Below are 27,703 nucleotides of genomic sequence, written 5' to 3'. Positions count from 1 at the left end.
GTAAGGATTAGAAGAAACCATTACTCCCACAAGATTAATTAAGATTAAAACATGACTTTTCTAGGGCACATATATGTTTTAAAATAGGGACATTTCACCCTGTGAACCCTAAAAAAGACATGTTTCCCCCATATTCAAAATACATTCATTTTATCACAATATCAGAAAACTTTAAAGCATTTAGGTAACAATCAAATGCAATACAAGGTTAAAACCAGTACAAAGCCTCATCAAAGTCAGCTACAGTCATGGACAGTCCTAAGACAAAATTCTACTCTGGTTGTGGACCTAAAAAACTTATGACAAGTTATTTGCTGCCAACATACAAAGGAGAAACAGTTATAGGATACATATACCCATTTCCATAGGGAGAAAGAAACACAGGGGTCACAAGACTCAGGCAGTCTTGAAAACCTGCAGGGAAAACTCCACTAAATTTAAAAGTCTGAGAGTCATTTATCTTTGGGGACTTAGGAAGTGGAAGTCCAACCCTTTCCAAGCTCCTACACAGTGGCTTGCCTTTCTCTGAATGCAACCTTGGGGAACATTGGGGAGGCCACCTTTTTCTTGGCTCCACCCTCTCCAAGCATTGGTGCCTCATCTGTCAACTCTGGGGCACACGCTCAACCCCACCATGTGGTGCAGCCAGGCTCTCCCCAAACCCCAAGGTATGTACTCCAACCTCTCCAAGTCCTGAGGCTGCATGTTATTTCCACTGCAATAAGGTGGAAGGCCACCCTCTGCTTTCAGGGCAAACTCACATTCTCCACATGCTTGGGTGGGTTGGCTCTCCTGGTCTGGGAGTGGACTTCAGACCCCAGCCTCCTTGGCTTTGTCTGCTTTGTCTCTGAAGTTATTTTTCCTCCAATGTGTCCCTTTTCTGTTCCTCTCAGTCCTGAATGGAAGTGTTTCTCTTTATACAGATCCCACACACACTGTCATTGGCTTTCTGTGCAGTAGCCGTGGATCATGCTTATCAGACATAAGGAGCGTCCGCAAATCTTTTCTTGATAATTCCATGTCCAATCCTGGCTTTCTGTGAAATGGCTGACTGGTTCTGTATTTGGTTAAATCCTCATGTGGGGCACCACTGACTGGGGTCTCCCTTCCTGGAATCCCAGAATTTTCCAGGACATCAGTTTATGGTTTCTTTGTACCCAAGAGTTCAGTTCTCAGTTTATCTCTTTCCTGTCACATTTCACTATAAGCTGTGAGGAGAAACCAGACTTCACTTTCCACATTTAATTTGGAAATCTCTTCTGCTAAATATCTAAGTTCATGCCTCTTAAAATCAATCTTCCAGCCAAAGCCACTAGTCAACTTTACCAGATTTTCTGCCGTTTTAAAAGAAGGATCATCTTCCTTCCAGCCTGCAGTAACACATGCTTCATGTCTGTCTAGAGCCTGGTTAGAAGTATCTTTAGAGTCCACATTTCTAAAAACAATCTCTTCAAAGTATTCTAGGCTTTCTCTATCAAGCTCCTCAGAACTCCTCTAAAATCTTTCCTTATCTATTTAAAAAGCCATTTCAACATGTTTGGTATTTGCAAACTGCAGCAGTACCCCACTTTTCCAGTACCAAAATCTGTTTGAGTTTGCTAGTTGCCAGGATGCAACATACCAGAAATAGAATTGCTTTTAAAAAAAGGAATTTAATAAGTTGCTAATTTACAGTTCTGAGGCTGTGAAATTATCCCAATAAAAACAAGTCTATAGAAATGTCCAATCCAAGGCATCCAGGAAAAGATTCTTTGGTTCAAGAAGGCTGATATTCTGGGTTTCTCTCTTGGCTGGAAGGGCACATGGTGAAGTCTGCTAGCTTTCTCTCCTGGCTTCTTGCTTCATGAGGCTCCCCAGGAGGTATTTTCCTTCTTCATCTCCCCAAATCGCTGGCTGGTGGACTCTTCTTCATGGTTCTGCAGCATTCTGAAGCTTTCTCCAAAATACTTCTTTTATAGGATTCCAATAATATAATCAAGACCCATGTAGAATGGGTGGAGACATGTTTCCATCTAATCAAATTTAACACCCACGATTGATTGAGTCTCACCTCCACTGAGATAATCTAATCAAGTTTCCAACTATAGTACTGAGTACAGATTAGAAGAAACCATCACACCCACAAGATTAATTAGGATTAAAACATGGCTTTTCTAGGTACATAAACCCTTTCAAACAAGCACACATATCCATGCTAAGTGTTAGTAGTGGCAGTGGATAAGGTGTGTATGATATTTTTTGGAGTAATGAAAATGTTCAGAAATTGATTGTGGTGATGAATACACAACTCTGTGGTTGTACCAAGAGGCATTGATTGTGCACTTTGAATGGGATGTATGGTGTGTGAATAGAGCTGTTTTTTTAAAAAATTGAGATACTATTTTAACCCACTAGAATGGCTACTACTTAAAAAAAGGTGGGGGGGGGGGAATAACAATTGTCTTCACCCAGCTTTGGCAGCTGTCAGAAAGTAAATGAGTAAATATTTACACTTATAGCAGGTGTTCTTTCTGGGTAATCCGTTCCAAAGTTGGAACGCTTTGGAACAATGAGGTTTCTAACCTCAATAGAAACCCCCACAAATAGGAAGTCATATTAAAAACTTTAGATGCTTTGTGGTTTCCTAAGGATATGGCTGGAATAAAAATAAAGTCATTCAAGATGCAAAGATCCACAGTCTCATGTTAATCTCATAACTGACCACTATGTCAAATGAGCAGCATTAATCAAGATAATTACTCCTGTAATCACATAGAAAATAGAGGTCTTTGAGCAATTCAAAGAGGCTATTACTAACTTCCAGAGACAAGCACTCAATTTGGAAAGATGAAATAGGGGAATTTAGGATGCTTATTGTATTGAGATAAAATTTGTCATTGTCAGGATGGCCAAGTGATAATGCCAAGCTGATAAAATAGATTGTAGCAAAAATGCTTCGTGATATATTACCCATAATGCAAGTATATTGTCAACAGTAAAACCAAAACTGGGTAAATGTGCTATAAGAAATGAAAACTACAGGCCAATCTCCCTAAAACTTAATGCAAAAATTGTCAACAAAATACTAGCAAATTGAATCCAACAACACATTAAAGGATTATACAGCAAGACCAAGTGGGGTTTATACTAGGAATGCAAGGATGGTTCAACACAAGAAAATCGATTAATATAATACAGTATGTTTGAGTTTGCTAGCTGTCAGAATGCAATATACCAGAAACGGAATGGCTTTTTAAAAGGGAAATTTAGTAAGTTGTTAGTTTACAGTTCTAAGGCTAAGAAAATGTCCCAATTAAAGAAAGTCTATAGAAATGTCCAATCCAGGGAAAGATACCTTGGTTCAAGAGGCTGATGGCATTCAGCATTTCTCTCTCAGCTGGACGGGCACATGGTGAACGTGGAAGTGTCTGCTGGCTTTCTCGTGGCTCTACAAAAGGGAGTCTCTCTGAAATGTTTCCTCTTTTATAGGATTCCAGTAAAGCAATCAAGACCTACCTAGAATAGGTGGAGACACCTAATCCAGTCTAACACCTACTCTTGAGTGAGTCACATCTCCATGGAGATAATCTAATTAAACTCTGCTTCCTCAGGAAATGCAGGCATGCCTTTTGTTACCGTGCAGTATGTAAGCAGATCTGGTTCAGAATAAAGTTATCTGTTGTCTGTTATGGTTAAGCTTCAGACCCCTCATCCCATCTCTCTCTTTTTTTCTCATCATTCCTTAATATCCTTTGAGCTCCGTTTCATAAGAAGCAACACAGAAAGGTGGCAGGATATAAAATTAATCTGCAAAAAGGTTTCTATACACAAGCAACGACCTAACTGAGGAGTCAATTAAGGAAAAAATTCCATTCAAAATGGACATAAAGGACTTGCACACAGAAAACTACATAATTTGCTAAAAGAAATCAAAGAAGATCTAAATAGGTGGAATGACATTCCCTGTTCATGAATAGGAAATTTAAATGTAGTTAAAATGTCAATTCCACCCAAATTGATCTACACATTCAATGCAGTGCCAATCAAAATTCCAACACCTACTTTGAAGACTTGGAAAAGCTAGTTACCAAATTCATATAGAAGGGAAAGAGACCCCAAATAGTAAAAGGCATTCTAAAAAAAGAAGAACAAAGTGGGAGGATTAACACTTCCTGATTTATAAGCTTATTATAAAGCCACAGTGGTCAAAACAGCATGATGCTGGCACAAAAATAGAAGCATTGAACAATGGAATTGAATGGAGTGCAGAAATAGACCATTAATCCATAGTCAACTGATCTTTGGCAAGGCCCCCCAAATCTGTTGAACTAGGACAAAATAGTCTTTTCAATAAATGGGCATGAGGGAAATGGATATCAATAGCCAAAAGAATGAAAGATTAGCCTTATCTTATACTCTATACAAAAATTATCTCAAAGTGGATCAAACACTTAAATATAAGAACCAGAACCATAAAGCTCCTAGAAGAAAATGTAGACAAGCAGCTTTAAGACCTAATATTAGGAGGTAGCTTCCTAAACTTTACACCCAAAGCACAAGCAACAAAATAAAAAATAAATGACTGGTGCTTCTCAAAACTAATGCTTTGGGGCCTCAAAAGAATTTTTCAGAAAGGTGAAGAGGCAGCCAACTCAATGCGAGAAAAATATTTGGAAATCACCAATTGGATAAGAGCTTGGACCTAGAGATACATGAAATCTAGAGATGGGTGAACTGTTAGCTAATGAGGTTGTAACTTAAATGTAAGGGAATAGATAGAAGTGAAGGCGGTTCACTGTGGGTCTATAAGTAATACTACCATATTGAACATGATTGACAGGGGATGTATAGACCCATGTGTCCCACTGATTAACACTAAAAATATAAATATGTTCTTGCATGAACTTCTGCAAAGGTATGAATCTTGTACAAAGGGTGTTGAAATTTTGGGTATAGGGGGAATACTGATATTGCATGTTATGGGCTATGTTTAACATGAAAACATCAACAGTACCACAAAAACACTAGGGAAATGCATTAAGGGAAGGTTTGGATTTTCTATTTGGTGAGGGTGTTTATTGGTTATCTTTCTCTTGAGAACAATGAAGCTATCTAAAATTGAAAGTATTGATGGACTGTGGACTTTGGACATTATACATGATGCCCAATAAATAGAGGTTGCTGTAGGAAGCACTAACTGAGAAATAGATTAGCAAATGATGGTGTATACCTATGATCAAATATTATGCTGCTATAAAATGGAACAAAGTTTTGAGTCATACAACGTTGGGAATGAATTTATGGGACATTTAGTGAGGCAAAATAAACCAGAAACAAAAGAGCAAATATTGTACAGTCTCATTTAGAAAATACTTATAAGTAAAGAGGGGCCTAGATTGTAAGCTCTTACAGTAGTCACATTTATTCTGGAGTGGAAATTGTTATTTATGTATTTTGAGAGGCTGTTTTTCATATATACAAACTGGTATTTATAGATTAGAATGAAACTAATCAGGTAAGGATTAAGATAGTTCAGAGCACAGGGGAAAGGAAGATGTGGTCAATATTTTAGAACCTCATCTACTCTTTGAGACCAAAGGAAGAAAGGTTTATTTTGTCTGGAACCTAAATTTTCTGTAGCACATAATCTAACTGAATGTGTCTGGATAGCTCATTTAAACAATTGAAATACAGGGAGCCCAGAATAAGAATGAGGGCCTTTAATCCTGTATCACTTAATGTAATGCCTGGATACATCTTAGAATATATTAAGCAGATAATCAAAAAGTATTGGCTAAGTCTCTTGAGGGATGGGAGAAAAAATATGGAGCTATTAAACTTTACCAGTGGGGAAACTCCTGATACTGTGCCAAACATTAGGGACACATAAATCAATAGGCCCAAGCCCTTGATCTTGAGATTTGCTCTTGTGAAGCTTATATATGTAGCAGAGAAGTTTAACCTGCTGATACATATGTGTTGCTTCCTCTGAAATGGAGCCCGGAGGATATTAAGGAATGATGAGAAAGAAAGGAAGAAAGAAGGAGAGAAAGAAAGAAAGACACAGACGGGCTCAGGGGGTCTGAAGCTTGAGTTTACATCAGACAGACTTTAGACAATTTTATTCTTATCCAGATCCTGCTTAAATACTGCACAGTGACAAAAGGCATGCATGCATTCTTGAAAGAACAGAGAGCTTATTTTTCAGTGCTCTCTTCCTCCATACTTAACATAACCATTTGGGGTAAACATTCTCTTCCTCCCAGACTGCTCTACATAACAATCTCCACAGTTTACTGCCGCCACCACCCTAATGCCATCTACTCCCAAGTAGTTCTGCAGGTCTTATGTTAATCCTATCTCCTACAGGTATGCCTAAGAGTTTCCTCTGGAGTACCTCTGTTTTTTTATTTTTGTTTTTGGCATGGGTAGGCTCCAGGAATTGAACCCGGGTTTCCAGCATGGCAGGTGAGAATTCTGCCACTGCACCACCATTGCACTGCCCTGGAGTACCTCTTTTGTTGCTCAGATGTGGCCTCACTCTCCAAGCCCAAGTGAAATCATTGCCCTCCCTGCTATGTGGAACATGACTTCCAGGGGTGAAAGTCTCCCTGGTTCCATAGGAGATAACTCCCAGGGATGAGCCTGGCCCTGGCACTGTGGGATCAACAATGCCATCCTGACCAAAAGGGGCAGAAGAAGTGTAACAAATAAGATATCAGTGGCTGACAGAGTTCAGAGGCTACTCTGGAGGTCACTCTTATGAAAGCTTCAATTAGGCATTTCTACCATAGCTTGCCAAACCCCAACCAAAATCATTCCTGTATATCCTAAAGAACACTTAGGGATTTATAGAAAATTCTACAAATGTTCCATGCACTAGGTTCCAGAAACTTACAACTTTATATAGTTCCTGGACTATATAAATCTTGAAATGCAGAGGGGCCAGCCTTTCCAGAACATCAACTAGTTACATCTTCCTATCACATATTATTGACAGCCTTTTTCAACATGAAAAACTTAGAATGGATATAGCCCAAATACCCCTAAATAATGGGAGAAAGATTGGAGGTGATAGTGGAGTTATACAGAGAAGGTAGGGTTCAACAAATGAGTATGACTGCTGAATCATTATATTGATATTTCTTTTAGTCTCCAGTATCTTAGAGAAGCTAGAAGTAAAAATCTAAAATTGTGAAATTGTAACCCATACCAAATTCTGAAATCTGTTCTACAACTAATTGTTGCAATGTGCTTTGAAATTTATTGCTTTTTTGTATATATGTTATTTTTCACAAAAAAGAAAAATAAGTCCATTTTGATGATTAAAAAGTTATTTTATTTTATAAAAATAAATATAAAAAATTAAAAACACTAAAAAAATTACCATTAGTTTAGCTTTAATGTCTATAAGATTCACCTCTTATGGGACCCATTTATACCTATAAATGAATGACAGGCCACCCCCTACATTGGTAAAAATCACACCCAATCTTTGATTCTACCCTGTCACAATTATACCTGATTAATTAATGCAAGTAATTCATAGATACCTCCAGCTTTATCAATAGACATGAGCTGCATTTCCAAATCACCCACCAAAATAGCCACTGCATGATCTACTATGCTGACATTTAGTCTGCCAAAAAGTCACGAGAGACAAAATGCCCTTGAGCCTTGATGACATGAAGAACCTAATCAGGTACTATTAATGATTACACAGCAGTAAAGCTCCTATGTAGTAATCCTTAGCTTCATGTTTCTCAGTTCAAATGATATACATCATTTCCTCCTGTCCGCTGGAGATCCACTACATCTAGAAACCTTAACTTGAAGAATCTTGGGAATTCTCCAGAAGCTAATGGCATCAGAGGTGGTGTGCTGGTTTGAATGGATGTATGTTCCCTAGAAAAGCCATGTTTTAATCTAAATCCCATTTCGTAAGGGCAGAATAATCCCTATTCAATACTGTATGTTTGAATCTGTAATCAGATCATCTCCCTGGAGATGTGATTTAATCAAGAGTGGTTGTTAAGCTGGATTAGGTGACAACATGTCTCCACCCATTTGGATGGGTCTTGATAAATTTCTGGAGTCCTATAAAAGAGGAAACATTTTGGAGAATGAAACAGATTTGGAGAGAGCAGAGAATACCATAGCACCACGAAGCAGAGTCTACCAGTCAGCGACCTTTGGAGATGAAGAAAGAAAACGCCTCCCAGGGAGCTTCATGAAACAGGGGGCCAGGAGAAGAAGCTAGCAGATGATGCTGTGTTAGCCATGTGCCCTTACAGATGAGAGAGGAACCCTGACCATGTTCACCATGTGCCTTCTCACTTGAGAGAGAAACCCTGAACTTCATCGGCCTTCTTAAACCAAGGTGTCTTTCCCTGGATGCCATTGATTGGACATTTCTATAGACTTACCTTAACTGGGACATTTTCTCAGACTTAGAACTGTAAACTAGCAATTTATTAAATTCCCCTTTTTAAAAGCCAACCTGTTTCTGGTATATTGCATCCTGGCAGCTAGCAAATTAGAACAGGTAGATAGTTTCCATTTATGTTGACAGGAGAAGATTAATTTTCTAATTCTTCAATGCCCTCTTCCACTTTGCCCAGGATTCCATTTTCCCCACAATTCCATTTTGACACCACCTACAGTATTAATATGATTTCCATTATTTTCATACTATTATTGAAAGTCATCTTTTACTATTGTGATGATTTGGAGGTTCTATGGACCCCAGAAAAGATCATGCTCTTAAAGCTAAACCATTCCTGTCAGTGTAGACCTATTGTGGGTGGGACCTTTGATTAGGTTATTTCAGTTGAGGCTTCCCATGGGTAGGTCATAATCCTCTTAGCGAAATCCTTTATAAGGGATGAAATTCAGAGGAGCTCAAAGAGAAAGGCTAAGAAGCTGAGACAGGACACGCTGAAAACAAAGAGAAACCACAGAATACACAGAGGAAGACACTGAAGCCAGAAGCTGGAAACAGTGGTAACTGGGAGATCAGGAAGAGACAAGCAGATGTTGATATGTGCCTGGCCTTGGGACAGAGGAGCTGAGGACCACCAGTAGGTGGTATTCAGGAAGAAAGCATCAACTCTTGATGCCTTGGTTTGGACATTTTCATGCCCTCAGAACTGTAAACTTGTAGGTTAATATATCCCAATTGTTAAATGCCAACTCACTGGTAATATATTGCATTTCAGCAATTAATGCAAACTAAAACAACCACTGAAAAACAAAACTCTCTTATGTTTTACCCAGACCTTAGCTACTTCTCTGAGCCTAAAGGATCACTGGACCTGTCATGCCTCTCCTGATCCTGCTGACATAAATTGAATAACTGTTCCCTAAAATACTTTTAAAGAAAAGTTCCCATTAGCATACTGCGCCAGTTTGAATCTATGTAATGTACCCCAGAAAAGCCATGTTTTAATCCTGATCTAATCTTGTGGGCACAGTTGTTTCTTTTAATCCTGATTCAATACTATTTTAGTCTGCCAAAGGTGCCAGAATGCAACACACCAGAGATGGATCAGCTTTTAATAACATAATTTATTTCATTAAAAATGTATAGTTCTTCAGAGGAAAGGCAGCTAGATGTCATCTGAGATTCTCTGTTATATGGGAAGGCACACGGTGATATCTGTTGGCCTTCTCTCCAGGCTTCTTGTTTTCAGTAGCTTTCCCCAGGGTGATTTCTTTCTGCATTTCCAAATGTCTGGGCTGAGCTGCAAGTGCTGAGATAAGGTATGCTGAGCTGCTGAGCTCTTTTCTGACCTTTCTCTTTTAAGTCTCCAGCTAATTAAATTATACCTCACTCATTGTGGAAGGCACTCCCTTAGTTGACCATAAATTTAATCAGCTGCAGACGAATTTCACATACTGATGATTTAAGGCAACAGAAGCAAAACAATGGGGCATCATCATCCAGCAAAATTGACACCTGAACCCAACTACCACAAATACTGTACATTGTTAAATTTTTATTAGATTATCTCCACAAAGATATGTCATACTCAATTGTGTGTGTGACCTTTGATTTGATGGATATGTGACTTCACCCATTCCAGGTGGGTCTTGATTAATTTAGTGGAATCTTTTAAAAGAAGGATCAGTTTGGAAATAGGTTTAGAGCCAACAGAACCATCTGAGCCAACAGAGTCCGCATAGCCATAGACCTTTGGAGATGATGAAGGAAAATGTCCCTGGGGGAGCTTCATGAAACAAGAAGTCAGGAGAGAAAAACATCAGATTTCACTGTGTGCTTTTCTGGCTGACAGAGGTGTTCTGGACCCATCAGCCTTCTCAAACCAAAGCATCTTTGTCTGGATACCATAGTTTGAACACTTTTACAGCATTGCCTTAAATGGGACATGGTTATGGCCTTAGAACTGTAAACTTGTAACTTATTAAATTCCCTTTTGTAAAAGCCATTCCAGTTCTGATATATAGCATTCCAGCAGCTTACTAACACACACAGATTTTGGTACCAGGAGTGGGGTGCTGCTGCAGTTTGCAAATACCAACCATGTTTTAATAGCTTTTTAAATGGATAACGGGAAAATTCTGGAAGGATTGTGAGAAATTTAATAGGAAAGGCCTGAATTGCTTTAAAAAGACTGTTGGTAGAAATGTAGACTCTAAGGATACTTCTGATAAGGCTTTAGAAAGAAATGATGAATACGTCATTCCAAACTAGGAGGAAGGCATTCTTTGTAGATGGAAGGCAGAATTTGAGAGTGATGAACTTGGATATTTAGCACAAGTTTACGAACTAAATGTGGAAAATGCAGTAGGGCTGATCCTTGAAGCTTATAGTAAAATGCAAGAGGAAAAAAGATAATTTGAGAACTGAACTGCTAGGTGCAAAGAAAACAGAAATGTATATTCTGAAAAATTCTGGGTTTCCAGAAATTAAGTCCCCAGTGAATACGGGCCCATGTGAGAATTTAAACAAGCATTGAAGTACACAGCCATTACAGTACAAGTGAGGACTGGAGATTGACTTATCCAGAAAGGATTTGTGGAAAGTCCTTTTGTCTGATGGGCATGATACCAGCATATTGCATAGAAAACCAGCAAGAGTATTACAGGATCTGTTTAAATGGAACTACTGTCAGTTGGGACTAACAGGGACAGAAAAGGGACAAAGTGAAGGGAAATATCTCCAGAGGAGGTAGCATAGAGGCTAAGGTCTAGAGCCAGTAAAACTAGGCCAGCAGAGTGCACCAACCCATACACATGGAGAGGGTGAGTTTGCCCCAGAAGCAGAGGGTGGGCCTTCTGCTTCATTATTCAGGAAGAACTGTGCCACTTCAGGCCTTGGGGAGGGTGGAGCACATAAACTGGGGAGTGAGGGGAGTCTGGCTGCCATCCCATTGTTCTGGAGGAGTTGAGTCTGTGTCCTGGAGATGGCAGAGATCCAGGGTGCTTCCCCAAAGCTTGGAGAGGGTGGAGCCAAGAAAAAGGTAGTCTCCCCAATGTCCCCCAAGATTGCAACCACCCCAGTGTCTGGAGAGAGCAAAGCCATTGAGCAGGCCCTTGAAAAGGGTGGGACTGCTGCTTTCTAAAGCTGCAAGGGTAAATAACTTTCAGACTTTGAAATTCAATGGAGTTTGCCCTACAGGTTTTCAGAACTATATGGGCCCAGTGACTCCTGTGTTCCTTCCAATTTCTCCCTATGGTAATGGAAATATGCATCCTTTGACTGTCCCTCCTTTGTATGTTGGCAGCAGATAACTTGTTTGAGTCTTACAGGTCCAGAGCCAGAAAAAATTCTTTGCTGTAGGACAGACCATGCCTGCTATAGATTTGATGAGATTTTGTACTGGTTTTAACCTTGTAGGGTATTTTTATTGTTACTGAAATGTTTTGATGCATTTTGATATTGTAATTGAGCAAAAGTATTTTGTATATAGAAAAAAAATGTCTTTTGGGGGGCCCAGAAGGTGAATGTGCCGATTTGAATCTATATGTACCCCAGAAAAGCTGTGTTATTAATCCTGTTCTAATCTTGTGGGTGAACCAATTTATTTTAATCCTGATTTAATACTGTAGGTTGGAAACTTTGATTAGATTATCTTCACAGAGGCATGACACACACAATTGTAGGTGTGGCCTTTGATTTGATGGATATGTGACTCCACCCATTCTAGGTAGGTCTTGATTATTTTACTGAAATTCTTTAAAAGGAGAAACATTTTGGAAAATGTTTTAGAACCAAATGATCCACCTGAGCCAACAGAGCCCACATTGCCAGAGACCTTCAGAGATGGTGAAGAAAAACACCAGGGAAGTTTCATGAAACAAAAATCCAGGGGAGAAAGCTAGCAGAATTCGCCATGTGCCTTTCCAGCTGACAAAGGTGTTCTGGACCCATCAGCCTTCTTGAGTCAAGGTATCTTTCCCTGGATGCCTTAGTTTGGACACTTTTATAGTGTTGCTCTTTTAATCCAATCTTGTGGGGGCAGACCTGCTGTGAATGGTGGCTTTTATTAGGTGTTTCCATGGAGATGTGACCCTGCCCATTCAAAGTGGGTCCTAATCCCATTAATGGAGTCCTTTATGAGAGGATAAAAGGTGGAGACATTTTTGAAAGAGCTCAGAGAAACTAAGAGAAACACTCACAGAAGCTCAGAGACATTTGGAGAGGAGGACCAGCAGTTATCACCATGTACCTTCCCATATGACAGAGAAATCCTGGATGCCGGTGGCTTGATATTTGAAGAGGGTGGGGCCAAGAACATGGTGGTCTCCCTAAAGCTTGGGGAGAACAAAGCCACTGAGTAAGCTCTTGGAGAGTGTGGGACTGCTGTTTTCTCAAGCCCTGAGGACAAAAATTCTTTCTGTAGATGACTCAGACTTTGCTATCTAATGGGGTTTGTCCTGCAGGTTTTTGGAACTGTTTGGAAACTTTGACCCCTGTTTTTCTTCCAATTTCTCCCTATGGCAATGAGAACGTTTATTCTATCGCTGTCCTTCCTTTGTATATTGGAAGCAGATAACTTGGTCTGAGATTTACAGGTCCACAAACAGAGGAGAATTTTGCCTTAGGAGAAACAATGCTTGAGATTGATTTCAATAAAACTTTGTACTTAATATTGTATTGAAATTGTTTAAGGTTCTTGTGACAATGTGATGAAATGATATATTTTGCATATGGAATGAACATGTCTTTTTGGGTTCCAGAGGCTGGTTTGAATCTGTTATGTACTCCAGAAAAGCCATGTTCTTTTAATCCAGTCTTGTGGGGCAAATTATTTTAGGTGGGACATTTTGCTTAAGTTGTTTTCATGGAGATATGAACCCGCCCATTCAAGGTGGGTCTGAATCCCCTTACTGGAGTCCTTTATAAGAGGTTAAAGACAGAGACATTTTGGAGAAAGCTCAAAGACATTTTGAAGAGAAGGACCAGAAGATGTTGCCGTGTGCCTTCCCATGTGCAGAGGAACCCTGAATGCCAGCAGGCTTTCCTCAGAGATATTATCTTACTTCTGCTGCCTTAATTTAGACGTTTTCATGGACTTAGAACTGTAAATTGGCAACTTAATAAATCCCTACTGAAAAAGCCAACCTGTTTCTTGTATATTGCATTCTGATAGTATTAACAAACTGAAACAATGGTGTCTTAGTTTGCCCGGGTACTATGACAAGTATCACTCAATAGTAAGGCTTAAACAATGGAGGTTTATTAGTTCATAGTTTTGAAGCTAAAAGTTCAAAATCAAAATACTGGCAAGTTTTGGGGTTCCTTAACTTGTATCTCTGCATCCTACCACATAGCAATGTTTCCTCCTTTCATCACTCTTCTGGTTTCTGCTGACTCCTAGCTTCTTCCTGTGTGGACTTCTCCAACTTCTGACTTCAGGTTTATTCTCTTTATAAAACCTCCTGCAGTATAGATTAAGAAACACCTTCATTCTTCTGGGCCACACCTTAACTAAAAATAATATCTTCAAGAGGTAATAATTATAATGGGCTCACACTTCAGGAATTCAGATTAAAAGATAAAGAACCTTCTAAATTTGGGTACTGAATTCAACCTATAATAGATGGTCAGTTTGCTCTCTTCAAAGCAACTTTGCAGGAACTCTACTCAAGGAATTTGACCATCTCAAGGGACACAAAATTTGCTCAGTTCTATTGTAATGAATGATTCTTACACTCTCAATATAATCTATGCCCCACCTAGGATGCTACTACTTACATGGACATCAGGCTTATACTTGTGTACCACACACTAATTTGCATTCCATATTTAGAGTAATTGTTGGAGATTTCCATGTCTTTGAAACTCCTGTCCCTCCAGTGCATCATGTTTCTTTGAGAAGAACACCCAGAAGTCTCCAAAACAAAGGAAGCACAGGTTATTCATGTTGTAGTTTCCTAGTTGCTAAAATAAATACTGCACAATGGGTTGGTTTAACAAAATGAATTTATTGGCTCATGGTTCCAGACACTATGACATTTGCTTCCTCTAAGGGTCAGTATCTTCTGACTTGGCTTTTCTGTCACTTGGCAAGGCACACGTATATCATCACCTTTCTTCTCTGCATTACCTTGACTTCTGGATTCTCCCCATGGTTTCTCTCTCTGTCTGACCTTCAATTTGTTTAAAAAGGAATACAGTAATCTGTATTAAAATTCAACCTGGACACTTTTCAAATTTTTGGCTAAGATCAAGTGTAAAACCCAACCTCATTCAGTTCGAAAGAGATCTCATTTACAATGGATCCACACACACCAGAATGTGGACCAAGATCAAGAAAGTGCCAACTGAGTAAACAATTCACTTCATCAGAATTCAGGAGAATTTCCAGTATGGACAACTGGTTCTCTCTTCATACATGTTCTGCAAAATATGGTGTCCAACATGGGAATATTATGACTAGAAAAGTTGGTTCAATACTTATTTCTGACACTGGCAGGTCATCATAAACAATACTTCTACTCTGAAAGCCCAATGAACTAGTCTAGATAATCTAACTACAATTGTCCTAGACAATCCCATATCCCTTGATTTGCTCTTGACCAGCCACAGGGAACTTTGTTACATCTATAGGACAAAGAGCACATTTTGTGCCTACACTAAATGAAAAGTCTCTTAACTCTAAAACATACCCACCTGAATTCTGGGGGTATTGTTTCATAATCTAGGCCCTTGGATTCAAGACTTACTATGAAATTTCCCACTAATCACCCAACTGAGTCCAAATTATTGTCCGAAAAAATCCACTTAACTCACCACATACACTTTCCATCACTTGTACAAAAAATTCTCATTATGGATTCCAAAAGTTCCCTCATTGCTAGCTTCCACAGCCATCCTTTGCTGACCCCACAGATCTCACACCAGTGGTTCCATGCAGTCTCTCAGCATAGAACCCTTTGACCACTGACCCCACAGTCAATCCCAACATTCCTATTACTGACCATACAGTGAATATTACCCAGTCCCTACAACCAGAATCCAAAATCCATGTATCCCTCAGACCAAAATCCCCATTACTGTTCCTACACATCCATATAGTTCACCACAATTGATAGTAAAGACCCCCACACTACTCATCACTGATTTCACACAGTCTATTATGGAAACCCATCACATAGCTCAGATGCCACAAATACTGTCCCCATCACTGACTTCACAGATCCCTACCTGGCATAACATGAAAAATCAAGGAGTTTCTTTCTAGACCCTATCACTGTCTCCACAGATCCTCATTCCTGACACCAAAATTCAGCAATGCAAGGATGACTTATATTTAACCCTGTAGACCTCACCATGCCTTGTCCCATGGACCTCCATTTATGACTCCACAGATCCCTACCCATGACCTCCAAACCCTTAACCCTTGACCTGACAAAGCTAACACATGAGTCCACAGAGTCTCTGACCCCACAAAGTTTACATACTTGACCTCACAGATTGCAAAACTTGAGCTCCATGCCTCATCCCACTGACTTTTTTTTAATGCAATTTTGTTGGGATATATTCACACACAAAATAATCCATCCAAAGTATACAATCATACAGTTGTGAATTTATCACCACAATCAATTTCAGAACATTTTCATTACTCAAAAAAAGAAATAAAAGTAAAAAATAAAGCCCAAAACATCTCTACTCTTTATCCCCCCCCATTATTATCTTTGTCTGTATTTGATTACTCATTTACTCATAAACTGGATAAAGGTCAGTCATGAGGTTTTAATAATCACATGGTCACACAATAAAAACTGTATAGTTATGAAATCATTGTCAAAGATCCAGGCTACTGGATTACAGTTCAGCTATTTCAGGTATTCCCAACTAGCCATTCTAATGCACTAGAAACTAAAAAAAAAAAAATCTACATAATGGGTCAATAATCATAATCATTGGTTAAATACTAATTTTTCTTTCTTCTCATTTTATCTCTCCCTTAATCTTCAGGGATATCTGGGCAATTACCATTTTAACTTCATCATTCTGGAAAGGGGTGTCTATCTTATGGGGTAGAGGAATGAAGCTTGTTGATTTTCTCATAGATATTTGGAGAAGATGTATCTCTAGGCTTCAGTGCTTTGTCACTACAGAAATAAGCCTAAAAATTGAGGCCTTGGCTTATGAAATTCAGAGTCCCTAATGCTTGAGAGATATCATGAATCCCCAGATGGGGAGGTTTAATAGTCCCACATTTTCCCCCAGTCCCTCAAAGGGACATTGCAAATATTTTTTATTTTTCTGACAAAAATACTCTGGAGTGTATTTGGGTATTACATTAACCCGTACAGAATAAGAAGATCTCATTCACTATTCTAGGTCCTATGTAATTATGTTGTTTAAATAAACTGACCAGACAGGTTAAATTAGATAATGTGCTACAGAAAATTTAAATTTTGGACAAAACAAACATCTATTCCTTTGGTCTCAGAGAACTTGAAGCTTTAACATACAGACAATATCATCTTTTACCCTGTGTTCTGATTTACCTTATTCTTAAGAAGGTCCATTTCATTCATATCTCATTTTCAGCTTCTTTAACAGTTGCTGTATGGAGTAATGTTGACTTTCAGAGTTGCAGAACTCTAAATCTGAGTCTCAGGTGTCACACAGATACCCAAATTTCCAGGAAACTCAAGGCTATACGCAAAGAGCACAGGATCCCTGAATTTAGAAATAATAGTTAAAATTCAGAAATAGGTGTGACACATGTAGAATCTTACAATCCAGAAATTTTACAACGAACCTTATTGAACACTCTGTGCTCTCTATCAATTGCCTAATTCTGCTGACTTTCTATTCCCTGATAACCTATGCTCTTGAGTTCAATTCTCAAAGTTTGCTCATTATAGTTAGCTTATATTAATGAGACCATACAATAGCTGTTCTTTCATTTCTGGCTTAATTCCCTCAACATAATATTGCCAAGGTTCATTCACCTAGGTGAATGCCTCATGATGTCATTCACTTCTGCAGCTGCACAGTATTCCCTCGTATGTATACACCAATCTTGCCCTTCCATTCATCAGTCGATGCACTCTTAGGCCACCTCTATCCATTGCAAACCATGAATAATGCTGCCATAACACCAGTATGCAAATGTCTATTCTCTTGCTTTCAATTCTTATAAGTGCATACATAATAACGGGATTGCACGGTCATATAGCAACCCTATAATAGCCTACTGTGGAACCCACACACTGCCCTCCATAGAGGCTGCACCATTCTACTTTCCTACCAACAGTGACCAGGTATATCTCTCTCTCCACACCCTCTACAGAAATTATATCTTTCTGTTTATTTTTTTAAAGAGTTTTATTCACACACCGTACAATCTATCCCAGTTACACAATCAATGGCTCCTAGCATAATCATATATGAGATTCACCACTATAATCTATATGAGAGAGTTTCAATTTCTTTTACAAAGAAAGAAGGAAAGGATAAAAAAGAAAAACAATGATCCTATACTCCTCCCTTATATCCCCCTCTTATTGGCCTTAGCTTTGGAATATTGCCTTTGTTACAATTAATGAAAGGATATTACAATGTTACTGTTAACTATACAACTCAGTTTGCATTGATTGTACTTTTTCCATATACCATCCCATTTTTAACACCTTGCAATGGTAACATCCATTTATTCTCCCTCATGTAAAACTTTTCTTATATTGGTACATTTAATCATCACATTGTCCACTCTAGGTTTTACTAAGTTATACTCTCCCAGATTTTATCTTCCATGCTTCCTTCTGGTGTCAAAAATGGACTTAGTCTGCTACTTTCAAGCATACTCACACTCAGCTTTGCTCTTTGTACTTACAATATTGTGCTACCCTCAAATAGTACTGTGCTATCCATTTCTGGATCTTTACAGTCAACTCTGTTGAACATTCTGTACTTATTCAGCATCAAATACTCAATTTCTACCCTCTTCCTTTGTCCAGATAACCTCTGTTCTCAACTTTGACTCTCAGAGTTTGCTCATTATAGTGAGTTCATATTCGTGAGACCATAGAATATTTGTTCGTTTCTGGCTTATTTTGTGCAACATATTGTCCTCAAGTTTCACCCACATTGTTGCATTCATCATTATTTTATCCCATCTTACAGCTGCATAATAGTCCATTGTATGCATATACTAGTTTAACATACAGACAATATCATCTTTTACCCTGTGTTCTGATTTACCTTATTCTTAAGAAGGTCCATTTCATTCATATCTCTATTTGAAGTCTGATCTCATTTATCCCCTGGTCCATTGATGTATATTTGGGCTGTTTCTATCTCTTGGCAATTGTGAATAATACTGCTATAAAAATTAGTTTGCAAGCCACCTTTCATGTTCTTTCTTTCAGCTCTTCTGAGTATATACCTAGTAATGAGATTGATGGATCATACTGCCATTCTATACTTAGCTTCCTGAGGAACCAACAAACTGCTTTTCAGAGCAGCTGTACCATTTTCATCAACAGGGAACGTGTACCTATTTCCTCATATCCTCTCCAACATGTGTAGTTTTCTGCATTTTTGATAATAGTCATTCTAGTAGGTATGAAGTGATACTTTATTGTGGCATTGATTTACATTTTCCTAGTAGGAAGTAAAGTTGAGCATGTTTTCATATACTTTTGAGACCTCTGTATCTGCTCCTTGGAAAAGTGTCTATCCATGTCTTTGCCAATTTTTAATTTGGGCTGTCTTTACGTTGTTGAGTTATAGAATTTCTTCATATATTCTCGGTATTAAAACCGTATCTGTTATGTGGTTTCCAAATCTTGTCTCCCATTGCATAGGCTCCTCTTTACTTCCCTGAAAAATTCTTTTGATGCACAAAAATATTCAATTTTGAGGAGAACCAATTTATCTATTTCTTCTTTCATTGCTCACACTTTGAGTGTAAGGTCTAGGAAACTACCTCCTACCACAAGATCTTTAAGATATTTTCCCACATTTTCTTCTATGAGTTTTATTGCCTTAACTCTAATGCTTAGGTCTTTGATCTATTTTGAGTTGATTTTTGTATAGGGTGTGAGATAGCGATCCTCTTTCATTCTTTTGCATATGGATACACAGTTCTCCAAGCACCATCTGTTGCATACGCTGCTCTGTCCCACTTGAATTGACTTGACTGCCTTATCAAAGATCAATTGTCCAACAACAAAAAAGAAAAGATAAACAAACAAAAATGATCAATTGTCCATAGATGAGGTGTATTTCTGAACACTCATTCAATTCTATTGGTCAGTATATCTCTCTTTATGCCAGTATCATGCTGTGTTGACCACTGCAGCTTTGTAATATGCTTTAAAGTCAGGTAGTGTGAGACCTTCCATTTCATTTTTATTTCTCATGATATTTTTATTAATTTTGGGGACGCTGCTGTTCCTAATAAATTTGATTATTGATTTTCTATTTCTGTAAACTAGTTTTGATTGATACTAAATTGTCTCTATAAGTCATTTTGAGTAGAAGTGACATCTAACTTTATTTAGTCTCCCAATCCATGAACATTATGTGTTCATTTATTTAGGGCTTCCTTTATTTATTTATTTATTTAGGACTTCCATTTAATTAGGACATCGTTGATTTCTTTTAGCAATGTGTTGTAATTTTCTGTGTATAGATCTTTTATGTTCTTGGTTAAATTTATTCTTTAAATATTTGATTCTTTGTGGCTGTTTTAGTTTGCTAGTTGCCAGAACACAACAGACCAGAGATGGATTGGCTTTTAATAAAAAGGGACTTATTTAGTTCAAAATGTATAGTTCTTCAGAGGAAAGGCAGCTAACTTTCAGCTGAGGTTCTTATGCGGGAAGGCACAGGAAGATCTCTACTGGCCTTCTCTCCAGGCCTCTTGGTTCCAACAACTTTCCCAAGAGTGATTCCTTTCTACACCTCCAAAGGCCTCGGCTGAGCTGCGAGTGCTGAGATGAGGTATGCTGAGCTGCTTGGACTGTGCTTCGTTGAGCTCTTTCATTTAAGTACCAGCCAATTAATTCAAACATCTTTCATTATAGCAGGCACGCCTCCTAGCCAACTGCAGATGTAATCAACAACAGATGAGCTTCACACGCCATTGGCTTACGTCCACAGCAATAGAACTAGGCACTTTCACCTGGCCAAGTTCACACCTGAATCTAACTACCACAGTGGCTATTGCAAATGGAAGTCCTTTCTTGATTTTCTCCTTAGATTGCTAATCAGTAATGCATAGAAACACTACTCATTTTTCATGTTTATCTTGTATACTGCTACTTTACTGCACTCATTTGTTAGCTCCAGTAGCTTTGCTGTAGTTTTTTTTTTTCTACATATAGGATCACATCATCTACCAACAGTGAAAGGTTTACTTTTTCCTTTCCAATTTGGAGGCTTTTTATTTTTTTCTTGCCTAATTGCTTTAACTAGAACTTCCAGCACAATGTTGAATAACAACGGTGACAGTAGGCATCCTTCTCTTGCTCCTGATCTTAGAGAGAAAATTTTCAGTTTTTCCCTATTGAGCATAAGTTTGGATTTTCCATATATTTCCTTTATCACGTTGAGGAAGTTTCCTTCTATTTCTCTCTTTTTAAGTGTTTTTATCAAGAAAGATTGCTGTTTTTTTTCAAATGCCTTTTCTGCATCAATCTAGATAATCATGTAGTTTCTCCTCTCTGATTTATTGATGTGGTGTATTACATGAATTTATCTTTTTGTATTTAACTAGCCTTACATGTCTGGAATAAAACCCACTTAGTCATGGTGTTTAATTCTTTCAATGTGCTGCTGGATTCGATTTGCAAGTATTTTCTGAGGGTTTTTACTTCTATCATTAAAGAGATTTTCTGTTCTAATACTATCTTTGTCTGGCTGTATAATTAGGGTGATGTTGGCTTCATAGAATGAGTTAGGTAGCTTTCCTTCTTCAAATTTTTTAAATAGTTTGATTAGGATTGTTACTTATTCTTTCTTTTCTTAAAAAATCTAATTTTATTAAGATATATTTACACACCATACAATTCTTCCAAAATATACAGTCAATGGTTCACTGTCATCACATAGTGTGCATTTATCACCATGATCAATTTTAGAACATTTCCACACACTTTTTGACAGAAGTTACACAAAGGCTCAGTGCCTGTTAAAACAGTGGAGTAGAGAAGGGACTGGGACACAGGGCTGCAAACCATCATGTGTCTCTTGGAAGTTCTGAGATCAGACCACATTTGACTTCCTGGAAGGACGGAAGATGCAGAGCTTCTGGCCTTTACAACAGGCTCATCCTGATTTTCCCTTTGCCTGGCTGCCTGGAAGCTCCGTCTATAATTCTGGCTTAAGTCTCAGCTCTTGTTTTTGTTTGTCAAGTTTGATAGCTCTGGATATAGGCAGAGTGATGAATACAGTGCAGAGTGGAATTTATCAGGTGGCTTAAATGCGTTGGAGTCTTTTTGAGACTCACTTATCCTGTCTGAGGAGCAGGTCACTTACTGTGCTGCACAGGGGACCTGTCCCCCACTGCCTCCCACTTGCACCGTGGTAGAGACCTCCTCACTTGGCTGTCGAAGGTGGAATTTCACTTTCCCAAGAGTGTGTTCCCACAGCCTAACTGGACAGTGATGAGGGGACCAGCCCCAACCCACCTGCTCTAAGTCGTGGACCCCTCGGACAGCCCTGGCCGCTGACCCTCATGCAGGCCTGGTGGGAACACTGTCCTCGTTTCTGTCAGGTCTCAGAAAAAGAACTTTACATGCAAAATGGACTCCGTGACCTGGGGACCTCCCTCACCTTCTTTTCTTCAGCTTCTTTCCCCCAGACATGATAACAGAGCAGTGTGTCAGAATCTAACCAAGGGGCGACCCACCGGGCATGCTCCCTCCCGGCATCCCTTTCCCTTTAAAACACAGCCCAGAGCAAAGACGGGGCCACCTGCCTTTCTCTTCCCTGGCTCCCACCTGTTTTCTCCCTGCTTTATTCCTTCAACACATCTGTTAGGCTTTGACTCACGGCCCTGTGTCTGTTCCTTCAGGGCTCCTCACAGTCCCCACCATGCAGATCCGGACGCCGAGTGACCCGGCCTGGTCCTGCAGGAGGCCGCTGCCCGCGGGCACAGCTAAGACGGGCGGTCAGTCCCGGCCCGACGCCTCGACGTCCCCGGGCCGGCCGCTAACAACGGCCCCGGCTCCTTTTCCTCTAGACTTGTTACTCGTGGTCTGCCTGTCCGTTCCCGGGCTCGCCTCTGTCCTCCCCTGCAGCCTTTGGCGCCGACCGGGGCTCCCCACTCCGGGGTCTTTGTCTACACGCGAGCCCACCGCCCCGCAGCGACTCCCATTCAGTCTTGTCCACTTCAAGCGCAATGTTGTTTTCCAGATCTACATCCCAGCCTGCCCCCGAATTGACCTTCTCCTGATTCTCAGCAAATGCTCTGAGAGCATCTCTGACATTCCCGGAGGAATAACCCACGCGGTACGGAAGAGACCCCTCCTCAAAATGGCCACCGCACAGGAAAACTACAGTGTGAGCGGCCATCTTGTCCCACAGGCTTTGAGGCTGGAAGACGCCATGTTTGCTACTGGCGGGCGGTGGCCTCGCGGCGCCACTGCGCATGCGCAGCCCGGGCCGGGTTCCGATGTCGCGGAGAGGTTCTGGCGAGGGTACGAGTGCTCGGATTCTGCGGTGGTGGTCGCGCGGGTCACAACAGAGAACTCTAACACCACAACAGGGAACAGTAAGTGGGGGTCAGTGAAGCTTGGGTCGGTGGGGTGAGTGAGGGGCTCTGTGCGCTGAGCGTCAGGGGCGGTGCCGATGGGTCCTGGTTGTCCGGGTCTCTCCCGCTGGAGCCCTGCGTCGCGCGTCTTGGTCGGCACCGAGTGGCCGCACCCTGTGGGGTCTGACGTCCCTGTGGTGTGAGTGTTGGGGTCGCGTGGCCACCACGTGAGTCGGTCATGCGTGTCTGTGTCGGCTGCGGGGAGCTGGCGGCCCGCGGTGCGCGGTGGGTTGGGGGCCGAGTGATGGGGGGACCGGCGCCCCCTCGTCCAGTGTTGGGGTCTGGGGCTGAACGACCGGGGTTCGGCGAAGTTTGGTGATGGCGGAGCCGTGGGTCTGGTGGACCTGGGCCGAGTGGTTGGGGGGTGAGGACGTCAGGGGTCAGCAGGTAGAGAGCCTCTTGATGCCCTGAATGGAACTGGAGACCCAGGTTCTTGGTGCTTAGATTCCCCGTTTTAAATCATCCACAGTTTCTTTGGTAATCGCTGCCCACACATTTTTAGAATTTTGATTTTTAACTTACATTCAATAAAATAAGCTTTTTGTTATAGTGGTTTATGCTTTTGTGTAACCATGGACACATTCGAGATGTTCCATGAATTTTTAAGTCCTGCCTTCACCCTTTCCTCTTCTGTGACCTTGGCCAAGTTACTGCAGTTCTCACCTCAGTTGGGAGAATTGAATAACTTGATACATATGCATGGCAAAGAGTAATTGTCTTAACGGGCCTCCGAAGGTCCAGAAGCGCAGGTTCTGCGGGACCTTAGGCAGGTCACCTGTGACCTGGACTGTCCATGCTCAGCTGGTACAGGATTAGACAAGGCACATCAGACCGTGATGGTGAGTGGCCACTGAGGGTGTACTCTATGCCGGCTGATGTGCTGAGGGCACCACAAGCTCTAACAAGCGCTGCCATCTTCTCTCCTTCTGGTCTGCAGGTCCATGACCCCTGCCCTTTCCCAGATCCCACCTGCCTGACACCCAGAGTTGGACTGAGGGACTTTTCCTCGATAAGGACCTGAAGCCTGCCCATCTCTTCCCTGTGGTCATCCTTGTAGAGTACCTGGTTGAAGCCACAGCCCCCATGCAAGTCCCCACCTGTCCCAGGGACACAGCCTAGGTGCCGGTGGCTTCCATCTTATGCAGTGTCCCCCAAATCTGCAGAGGACAGTCGGCTTGGGTAAGGACCAGGGACTCTTCCCAGGAAGAGAGGCCAAGACAGCGGGACCAGAGAGTGTCCACCATTTCTCCTGCAGCGGATGATGACCCAGGCCCTGGTGAGTTCAGCCTGGTGTTTGCAGTGTCCTCACAAAGGATTTGAGGAGGTGTGTGTGATTCTGTGTGATGATAAGGAAAGATCAGTAGGCTTTGTGATGTGAGTAAATGATACAGGAAAAGGAGTGTTTAGAGAACACCTGTTCAGAGGGAAAACCAAAATCTCCCAGGAACTTATGTGGAAAATGTGTCATGAGACTTGATTTTGAAAAATCAACAGAATACAGTGAAACAAAATTCGGTTTTTCAAATAAAATGTAGGTTGTAATTGCAACTTTATACTAATTTTAGAAAGGACGGGAAATGAGGCTTTGTCTTTATTTCACTTTTTGTTATGGAAAATTTCAAACATTCACAAAAGAAGAGAAAATAGTGGTATCTTAATCATCCCGTTTCAACTATTATTAACTTGCATTATTTGGGGGGGGGGCGAGTGCGCTTTCCCGCACAAAATTGCAGAAGCACATTCACTGGTTCACTTTTTTGACAATGAAACAAAGCGGAGAATGTCCTCAGACATACATATTTGGGTAGGGGACAAGTGGATTTTAGAGTTGGTGCTTGTGTTAGTTAGATTCAGTTGTCAACTTGGCCAGGTGAGCATGCCTAGTCTTGTTGCTGCAGACATAAGCCAATGGTAGGTGAACCTCATCTGTTGCCAATTACATCTGCAGTCGGCTAGGAGGCGTGTCTGCTGCAATGAGTGACATTTGACTTCATTGGCTGGTGCTTAAATGAGAGATGACAATGTAGCACAGCCTAAGCAGCTCGGCATTCCTCATCTCAGCATTCCTCATCTCAGCACTCGCAGCTCAGCCCAGGCCTTTGGAGATGCAGAAAGAAGTCACCCCGGGGAAAGTTGTTGGAACCCAGGGGCCTGGAGAGAAGACCAGCAGAGACCATCTTGTACCTTCCATGTAAGAAAGAACCTCAGTGGAAAGTTAGCTGCCTTTCCTCTGAAGAACCAACAAAATAAATCTCCTTTTATTAAAAGCCAATCTGTCTCAGGTGTGTTGCATTCCGGCAGCTAGCAAACTACAACAGTGCTGAATGTAGGTTACTGGGTTGAAGTGTTTTCCTTAGTATAATAGATGCTGGCAGTTTTATTTTCCTTCAAGAATATATGAGAAATATGCATTTTATTTTACCAATTGTATTGAAGAGTGGATGTCAAGATTCATAAGAAAGTGATTAATTTTTTTCTGATGTTAGAAACCAAAGAATATGGCTTAGACATAGGATAGATAACTTACTTTTTCTGTAACTCTTTGCTACTTTGTAAATTTTGTAGGTGTGTCTGTGTTTGTGTTTTACCATGAGCATATATTATTCCAAAAAATAAGCTAATTTCAAATTTGGCCAATCTAATGGGTTTTAAATATCTAATTTTAATTTAAATTTCTAACCATCTTTATTATATATATAATAACCATTTGTGATTCTCCTTCTGTTGTTGCATTTCCTTGAACCATTATTTAATGTTGTTTACACTTAGTGAGTAGTAAGAACACTTTATAAATTGAAGTCATCATGTCTTCTTATTTTGACTAAGTTCTACATGTTTTCTCTTAGGGGGTCACTTTATTTTTCCAGAGACCTTTATTTTTAGTTGGGTCATCTTAATCTTTTTCATTATGGTTTCTGAGTCTTGTGGCTTCCTAGGCAGTCTCTTTGCATGTCAGCTTAAAGTTTCCTGTATTTTTTCTAATGATTTTGTAGTTTTATTTTCTACGTTTAGATTTTCAGTCCACCTGGGGCTAATTTTTGTTTGTGGTGTATATGGGACAGGCCTGTTCAAGCACTGATTGGAGATACCCACATATCCATATGTCTCTTCTAAGTTCAGTTGTTGTTAGTATGGAGAATTCTGGATTTTTGTAGATCAATTTGGCATCCAGATCCCTTGCTAAGCTATCTCAATGAGACTAATCGTCTGTACATACTTTGTGTGGACTCTTTTGTCTGTGAATCGTCAGGGTATTTTTCCTGCTTTTCCAATCCTGTTTTGTTTTTTGGTGGTTTCTCTGTGAAGTCTAGGACCTCCAGTGCAGTGCTCAGTAGTGTTGGTGGTTATGGCCTTAATATCTGTGTCTGATTTTGTTAGGGAATGCTTTTTTTTTTTAGGTTTGCAACTACAGTTTATTAATTTTTTAAAAACTTTTTATTAGAGAAGTTGTGGATTTACAGAATAATCACACATAAAATACATGATTCCCGTACACCACACATCACCAGCATGTGCATTAGTGTGGAATATTTGTTACAATTGATAACTTTTTTTTTTGTAATTCTACAGTTTTTTTAACAGTAGTTACATCTGTTACAATTGAAGAAAGTTTAAATAGTATTCTAATGATTTTTCACGGTTCATGTAAGGGGATCTTCTCCCCCATATTCCCAACCTATTATTATTATTATTTTCATGCACATCTTTATTTTATTATTTATCTACCCACACACTTTAAGGGAATGCTTCTTAATACTTACTCTCTATTGAACATTCAAAGTGCTATAGATTTTGGGTGGTTAAAGTGCCTTTTTGTTCCTAGCTTCCTAAGGTTTTCTTTCTGTTCATGTTCTGTTTTCCTAACTTTATATTGGATAATTTAAAAACTTGCTGAATAGTTGAAAGAATGGACCAGTGAATACTCATGTCCCTTCAAACTCTGTTTCACAGATTATTAAGAGTTTGATTTATATAAATATAAAGCAAGATAGAGAACATATTACTTTGCTGAACCATTAGAAAATAAGTTGCAGATATCATGACATTGAACTGATAAGTACTTCATCATGTGTATCTTTAGAATAAGGACAATTTTTCTATATGACTGACATTATTGAATATACAAAATGTTCCAAAAAATATTTTCATAGCTTATTTCTATAATTAAACAGGGGCCAAAACTTTCATTTAATTTGAATAAAAGTTATAGTTGATGGAATTAAAAAATCTAGAACAGTCTTTCAATGGTTTTTATTCCACAATGACATTTTTCACTGTTTCACTGAAATATAATCTACATACAGTCAAATGTGCATATCTTAATTGTAGAGTTCAATCAATTTTGATAGAAATATATACCATGTAATCATCAACAACATCAATATATAGAACATTTCCATATCCACTGAAAGTCCATCATGCTCTATTAAAGTTAAACTTTTTATTTTAGCTGTTCTAGAAGTATATCATGCCAA

At 39.8% G+C, this 27,703-nt stretch overlaps 2 protein-coding genes across 4 annotated transcripts in view; one reads left to right on the top strand and one right to left on the bottom strand.

Moving 5' to 3' along the window:
* Positions 1–13,665: 13,665 nt before the first annotated feature.
* On the bottom strand, positions 13,666–23,101 carry LOC143665483 (uncharacterized). 3 transcript variants are annotated; one of them, XR_013167013.1, is made up of 4 exons: positions 22,105–22,268; positions 16,969–17,143; positions 14,201–14,337; positions 13,666–13,884 (listed from the first exon to the last, which is right to left on the bottom strand). XR_013167013.1 is itself a non-coding variant. In XM_077138919.1 (4 exons), the coding sequence occupies exon 1, from the start codon at positions 23,066–23,068 to the stop codon at positions 22,664–22,666; it is 405 nt and encodes a 134-aa protein (XP_076995034.1). In that variant the 5' UTR covers positions 23,069–23,101; the 3' UTR covers positions 13,666–13,884; positions 14,201–14,337; positions 16,969–17,143; positions 22,417–22,663. The 3 variants fall into 3 exon arrangements, 2 of the variants coding, with proteins under 2 accessions (XP_076995034.1, XP_076995039.1); XM_077138919.1 differs by lacking the exon at positions 22,105–22,268 and adding an exon at positions 22,417–23,101; XM_077138924.1 differs by lacking the exons at positions 13,666–13,884; positions 14,201–14,337; positions 22,105–22,268 and adding exons at positions 14,420–14,595; positions 22,417–23,101.
* LOC143665475 (uncharacterized) overlaps positions 23,063–27,703 on the top strand; it is a 23,559-nt gene continuing 18,918 nt past the window's right edge. The window contains exons 1-2 of the mRNA XM_077138912.1: positions 23,063–23,189; positions 24,166–24,504. Coding sequence (XP_076995027.1) covers positions 24,487–24,504 — 18 coding nt within the window. The 5' untranslated portion in view covers positions 23,063–23,189; positions 24,166–24,486. The remainder of the gene's footprint in view (positions 23,190–24,165; positions 24,505–27,703) is intronic.

The sequence above is a fragment of the Tamandua tetradactyla genome, chromosome 2 (assembly GCF_023851605.1).
Source record: "Tamandua tetradactyla isolate mTamTet1 chromosome 2, mTamTet1.pri, whole genome shotgun sequence".
In the NCBI taxonomy this organism is placed as follows: domain Eukaryota; kingdom Metazoa; phylum Chordata; class Mammalia; order Pilosa; family Myrmecophagidae; genus Tamandua; species Tamandua tetradactyla.
This window is presented reverse-complemented; position numbering and strand designations above follow the sequence as displayed.

What these genes read in the sequence shown, in the direction of transcription:
- LOC143665483 (XM_077138919.1), bottom strand. Translation starts at nt 23,068, where the DNA reads ATGCGCAGTGGCGCCGCGAGGCCACCGCCCGCCAGTAGCAAACATGGC.